Source organism: Corylus avellana, chromosome ca2 (assembly GCF_901000735.1).
Source record: "Corylus avellana chromosome ca2, CavTom2PMs-1.0".
NCBI classification, from domain to species: Eukaryota; Viridiplantae; Streptophyta; class Magnoliopsida; order Fagales; family Betulaceae; genus Corylus; species Corylus avellana.
This window is the reverse complement of record NC_081542.1, coordinates 6519632-6526035: the sequence shown is the minus strand read 5'-3', so window position 1 is coordinate 6526035 and position 6404 is coordinate 6519632. Positions and strand designations below refer to the sequence as shown.

General features: G+C 36.3%; 1 protein-coding gene across 3 annotated transcripts; it reads left to right on the top strand.

Annotated features, from left to right (window-relative positions):
- Nucleotides 1-468: 468 nt before the first annotated feature.
- Nucleotides 469-6128, top strand: LOC132170873 (bifunctional 3-dehydroquinate dehydratase/shikimate dehydrogenase, chloroplastic-like). 3 transcript variants are annotated; one of them, XM_059582012.1, is made up of 10 exons: nt 473-1270; nt 2671-2776; nt 3262-3480; nt 3787-4127; nt 4361-4424; nt 4542-4650; nt 4789-4938; nt 5241-5389; nt 5472-5634; nt 5935-6128. In XM_059582012.1, the coding sequence occupies exons 1-10, from the start codon at nt 1056-1058 to the stop codon at nt 5976-5978; spliced, it is 1560 nt and encodes a 519-aa protein (XP_059437995.1). In that variant the 5' UTR covers nt 473-1055; the 3' UTR covers nt 5979-6128. The 3 variants fall into 3 exon arrangements, with proteins under 3 accessions (XP_059437994.1, XP_059437995.1, XP_059437993.1); XM_059582010.1 differs by lacking the exon at nt 473-1270 and adding an exon at nt 1938-2429; XM_059582011.1 differs by lacking the exons at nt 5472-5634; nt 5935-6128 and having other exon boundaries at nt 469-1270; nt 5245-5383.
- The last annotated feature ends 276 nt before the right edge of the window (nt 6129-6404 follow it).

The following is a 6404-nucleotide window of genomic DNA, read 5'->3' as shown; positions in this document are numbered from 1 at the left end:
CTCCAAACTAATTTGAAAGAAATTTTTGTTAATTAAAAAAAATCACTTAAAAACATCTCTCTCACTCACACACACACACACACACACACACACACACACATATATATATATATATATATAAACATAAATTTCTTCCAAATCAATTATCCTCCAAATTTCTTCCAAATCAATTATCCTCCAACCCATGTAAAATAATGTCAAGTATCTATAAACATTTAAAAGACACATTAAATTTAGTCTAAATTAATAAACTGTTATTAATGAGATTAAGAATTTAATGTGTCTTTCAAATATTGATAGACACTTACATTATTTTACATCGGTTAGATGATATTTCATTCATTCTGGTTTGAAAGAAATTTTATATATATATATATATATATATATATATATATTTGATTATATATCGCTATTTGATTTTTACTCTTTTGTCGGACGACGCAGGAAAAATCCCCGTCCTAAATCCTAATGAAAGGAACTCAAAAGCAGAAGAGACAGAGCAATGAGCACGACTCGCTCCCTTACCTAACCACCCTCCCACCAGGCATCAACCAAACCAGACCCATCACAATCACAGCCGTGACGGCTAAATTGACAGATAAACCTCTTCGGTCCTAATTGATTTCTTAGGATTTTCTTACTGATAATTTGAAAAAGGACACAACTTTTATCTACAATCGCTACAGTAGTTACCAACCCAGAGTCAGATGCTATATAAATGCTGATGCTCAATCTCTTTTGATTCATATTTCAGAGTTGTTGGGTTTTCTCTCTTTTTTCTCCAAATCCAAATAAGATCCACCAACCCTCCCATTCCTTCAAACTTCAAAGATACTCTGTACAATGGCTGGTCCTTTGAATATAACTAATATTCCATAACAGAGCATATTGCGTCAACGTTAGCTCGTTTCGTGTTCTCTTTCCCTTTTGCTTTCACTATTCAATCTTCTTCTTCAATGGGGTGCTGTTGAATTCATTGCCAAATAATTCCCACCAACTGCTCAATCTATCTTACCAACATTGCTTGGGTCTCACTCTTTTGATTTTTTGTTCAAATGGGAACTGTTGGAATATTTGACAGATCGACTCTGATTTGTGCTCCATTGGTGGCTCAATCCGTTGAGCAAATGGTGATTGACATGAAGCAGGCGAAGGCAGAAGGTGCGGACGTGGTTGAAGTCAGGTTGGATTATATAAAGAATTTCCAGCCTCGCCAAGACCTTGAAATTATCCTCAGAAATAAGCCATTGCCAGTCATGATCGTCTATCGGTAATATTCATAAATCCTAACTGCTGGTTTTATTTTCTGCTTCTAAAATGGATAGAAATGATATCTTGAAGCCCTTTGTGGGTTCGATTGCTAATACTTTAAAACGGATGCCAGCAACCATTCAAACAAAAATGGCTTTACCAGTTGCACAGAGACAGCTAAATTATACTCTGTCTTCTTATATAAACAAGCAATAAAGTATTAATTAAATTATTATATTTTTTATTTTTTATTAGTTTAAGTTTTTTAGGATAACTTTACAGTCTAATACCACACTGAGGAGAGTTTTAAAGCATTAATCAAATAATTAAGTTTATCATTTCCGAATACCCTTCGGAATTTTTTCATCCATACCCTATCCATGATTTGTATAGTGACCACCTTAGGAAGCCCATGGGCCACAAAATTTGCATCTCTTTTAGTATGACGAATGTGTTAGCTCCTTAAAGAATTGAGAACTCCTTTAGCGCCGCCACCAGTTGTCCATATCTACTCCTACTCCAATTGGACCAATTGCTTGTATAGCGTTAACCACCTGCAAAGTGTCCCCTTCTAAAATAATACTTTGAAGGCCCAAATCTCGGCTAAACTCTGTTGTATTCAGTGCTGCTTGAGCTTCTGCCACCACATGTTCTTGCAAAAAACAAATTGTCTGACTTCTCACTGCATTCACAGGTTATTATTAGTGAAATATGATCAGAAAATTCATGGTTTCTCTCATTATGCCCCGCAGCATCCAAAAATAATGGATCAAGACTGATCATTCAATTGAAATTGAATGATAGTGAACAAAAATGATAGTGAAATTGAATGGCTGAAATCATTCAATTGTATGGTACTTGATCTGTGAAGGTTAGACCTGTAGTATGGTGGATCTTTTTTGTTTGTTTGTTGGTGATGTGGTAGAGTCATTACTGGACTACAGAGGAGCAGCAACAACTATTTTAAGATGTCAATCTATAAACTTCCTCTACCTCTACTATGTTAACTTCCTCTTTAGTTCTAAAAGCAGCTTGGACATTGGATCTGTTAGGTGGCGGATTAGTAGTGGTATGTTGCAGAAAAATATTCAGGCCGCTGTTTAACAGAAAAGTAGAAAACAACCGGATCACCCAAGAAGATTTTAAAACTCAATGACTTGTTCCCCGAGCATGTGGATGTAAGATAAACTGCACTAACTACTATGATTTCACAAGATTATCTATTGTGTGAAGTCCTAAAACTGGAAGGAAAGAAGGAATAATTGTTACAGGATATCTCCATCAAGACTGCCATGAATGTATCCTCATTGTTTCTCCTCTCTCTTGTAAATCACCAGGGAATCTTCATCAAACTAGAGAAAGCCTTATATAGATCATTGTCTTACTATATATTCGAATAATTATATGATTCTTTTCCAGGCCAAAGTGGGAAGGTGGTCAGTATGAAGGCGATGAGCACATGCGGGTGGAAACACTTCAGTTAGCCAAAGAACTGGGAGCTGATTACATCGAGTTTGAGCTCAAGGTAGTGCTTTGAAATCGATATTCCAGATTGTAAGTGTGAACAGGAGTTACTCAAACTTTATTATGGAATTTGAGATTGTATGTTAATATAATTATTCATTTACATCCATGGCTGTTAGTTTCTCTTCCTGTAATAATTGGTTATTTAAGACATCTGGAACTTGATCATCTTGATCTTCTTGCATGTACAAGAATACATGCAAGATAGTTTCTAAGAGCAGCTAGATCGGCATGTAAGTGGAGCACCTTCTGTTTCTAATGTGCTTGCTTCTCTTGCCACACATGCACCTACTTCCTTAGAGTATATTTGAAGGTGAGAAATGAGAGCCGGGGAACCATCAAGTTAAATGGTCACATTGCCCTCCCTCTCAGTCGCCTGCCATCTACATCTTGCAGGACTAGAAATTTGAAGGACATCAGTTTTATATAGATCTGAGCAATTTATGGAGTCCAGAGTCTCATCTGACTTCTGTCATGATTGTGCAGGTGGCTTCAGATCTTAAGGGAGAGCTGAGAATGAACCATCACAGTGGTAGCAAAATTATTGTTTCATGCTATGTGAATAGTATGGCTTCTTTAGAAGAAGACCTGAACCATCTTGTCGCAAGCATGCAAACAACTGGAGCAGATATCATCAAACTTGTTACAAATGTAACTACTATTACAGAAATACCAAGAATTTTTCATCTGCTCTCACGTTGCCAGGTTTGAGCTTTTGTGATTAAAGATTGTCTTGTTTCAACTTTCATTTAAGTGATTTGGCAATTACAGATTTTATAGAAACATTGAAAAGTAAAAGATATTAGTAAAAAAAGAAAGGAAAATTGAAGAGAAGGTAAAGGTGTCCTTTTTAAGTATATGATAAAAAAGAGAAGAATACCATCTTTTTAAATCTTATTTCTCTGCAAGATGTATATAATGTGATTATCAAATGAACATTCCAAGTATTTAAATTGGTCCATTTTTTGGAATTTTTTGGAGTATGACATCAGCTCTTGCTGCTACCTGCAGGTGCCACTAATTGCATACTCTGAAGGCGAAAGAGGTCTTATAAGCCAGTTACTGTGTCGAAAATTTGGTGGTTTTCTAGTCTATGGATCTATCAAAGGAAATTCAGATCCGGGTCTGCCTACTTTAGACGGCCTTATACAGGCTTACAAGGTTGACAATGTAAATGCAGATACTAAAATTTTTGGGCTCATCTCCAAACCAGTTGGCCACAGCAAGGGCCCCCTGCTGCATAATCCTACGTTCAGGCATGTGAACTATAATGGAATATATGTCCCAATGTTTGTCGATGATCTCAGGGATTTCTTTAGTGTCTATTCAAGCGCTGAGTATGCTGGATTCAGGTATGCCATTTCTGAGAGTATGTTACACTTGAAGCATACTAAAAGAAAATCTATTTTTGGCTAACTTACAATGATTCAATTAGTGTGCCTTAGATGATGTATCATTGAAGACATATGTGTGTTTGTACTTTGTGTGTGTGTGTGTGTGTGTGTGTGTGTGTGTGTGTTGGCTTTTTGGTTTGTTTTTTGCTATTAACATTGGCTTCTCATTTTCATGATTCATGTGAATATAGTGTTGGGTTTCCATACAAAGAAGCTATAATTGGGTTCTGTGATGAAGTCCACCCACTTGCTCAGGTTGGCTTAATCCATGATGTTTAATCTTTTATATTATGTTGGGGTATTGTAATTTTGTAGAATTTTGTTCAGTGTATGAGTGGTTGACGAAAGATTCATTCACACATGCTTTATCAGGCCATAAGTGCTGTTAATACTATTATAAGGAGACCTAGAGATGGGAAGCTCATTGGTTATAATACAGACTGTGAGGCTTCAATAACTGCAATTGAAGATGCTCTTAAAGGTACTGAAATACCAAAATTTGTAATTGTACCTTCAGAATGGTGTCTTTTAATTCCTTGCAAAATTTATTTTCTTCATTGATATTTAAATCAACCATAGAGAGTGGCATGCCAATATTTGCACATTCGAATTATCACAGAACAGGGATGCACTAATGGGGAAGCATCTTTCAGTTCTCCTCTTGCTGAGAAACTATTTGTGCTAGCTGGTGCTGGAGGTGCAGGAAGAGCCTTAGCATTTGGTGCCAAAAGTAGAGGGGCACGGGTGCTTATTTTTGACATTGATTTTGGTATGTTAACCATAACTCTAAACTCCTTTATTATGATTGCTATTTCTCTCGAAGGGTAACTCAATCGGCTGAAAATCATGCCTCATGAAGGGGAGATTACTAGTTTGAATGTTATTTATTTCTTTCACCTATGTAGCTCAGTAGGTTGCCAATCACAGCATGGCCGGAGACCACGCCTTATTCCCCCCTCCCCCATCCCCAAAGAAAAAAAGTCATTGGCAGCACAGTGATTGGTAACTAACAAGCTGATTAGTATATTGCTTGTGAACCCACTGTTCTAATTCTCATCGTTTGTCTAAAAGACAGAGCAAAGTCTCTTGCTTGTGCTGTATCTGGTGAAGCTCGGCCTTTTGAAGATATAGTTAACTTCCAGCCAAGTAAAGGAGCAATCCTTGCAAATGCAACACCTTTGGGGATGCATCCAAACACAGACCGAATTCCTGTATCTGAGGTCTAGCACTTTATCCCCTACTAGAACATTTCAACACAACTTTTGGTTTTCGTCATTAAAACTATTTGTCTGCTTTTTCTAGGCGACCTTGGCGGAGTACCAGCTTGTCTTTGATTCCGTTTACACACCTAGAAAGACCAGGCTATTAAAAGATGCTGAGGCTGCAGGAGCCATCATTGTGGGTGGAGTTGAAATGTTCCTCCGGCAGGCCATTGGCCAGTTCAATCTCTTCACAGGTGGAGAAGGTACCTTCAACTTCCTGCATAAAGCTTTGGAAACTTCTCAAGTTAATGGTATTAACTGCAATATAACTGCTGAAATAATGGCATGGCACCTACTTGACATATTGAAGTCTTTCCCAGTCCAATCTGCTAAAATCAATCCTATAAATTTGTACCTTTTGAATGATAGTCTAAAAGTTTTAACCAAATCCTCAAATTGGTTTCCAGATTTGACATGGAGAGAACCCTCAATGTTAATCTGAATTTTTAGATTTCTAATATAATTGATTCATTTGACTCCTTTTGGCTTCCTCTGTTTTGTAGCACCTGAAGAGCTCATGCGGAAGATCATCTATGCAAAGTTCTGATGTAATGCATCAAACAGAAAATGTTGCAATATGTACTGTTATGCACCCACTATTTATTGATGGAATCTGCATAATCGAGTAATTTGCATTGCTTTAAGTATTGAGTCATTACATTTATTTCCATTCTTGATCAAGTTAATTTACTATTTTTTTTTTAAATGTCTCTTTATCACGTACAAAAATTATTATTATTATTATTTTTTCCTCCAATTCTTCATTTACATGAAAGTACGTGATTCCCATGGTAACTTTCATCTATATATATATATATATATATATATATATATATATATATAGTGTCTTTTCATAAATGAATAGTATAACCATTGCATTTAAATATTCAAATTTGCAAATTTATTAGAGTGTCTTCATGTAATTTATCATGATTAGGGGAGCATCCCCTTCACTTGTCCATTTGAAACTAAT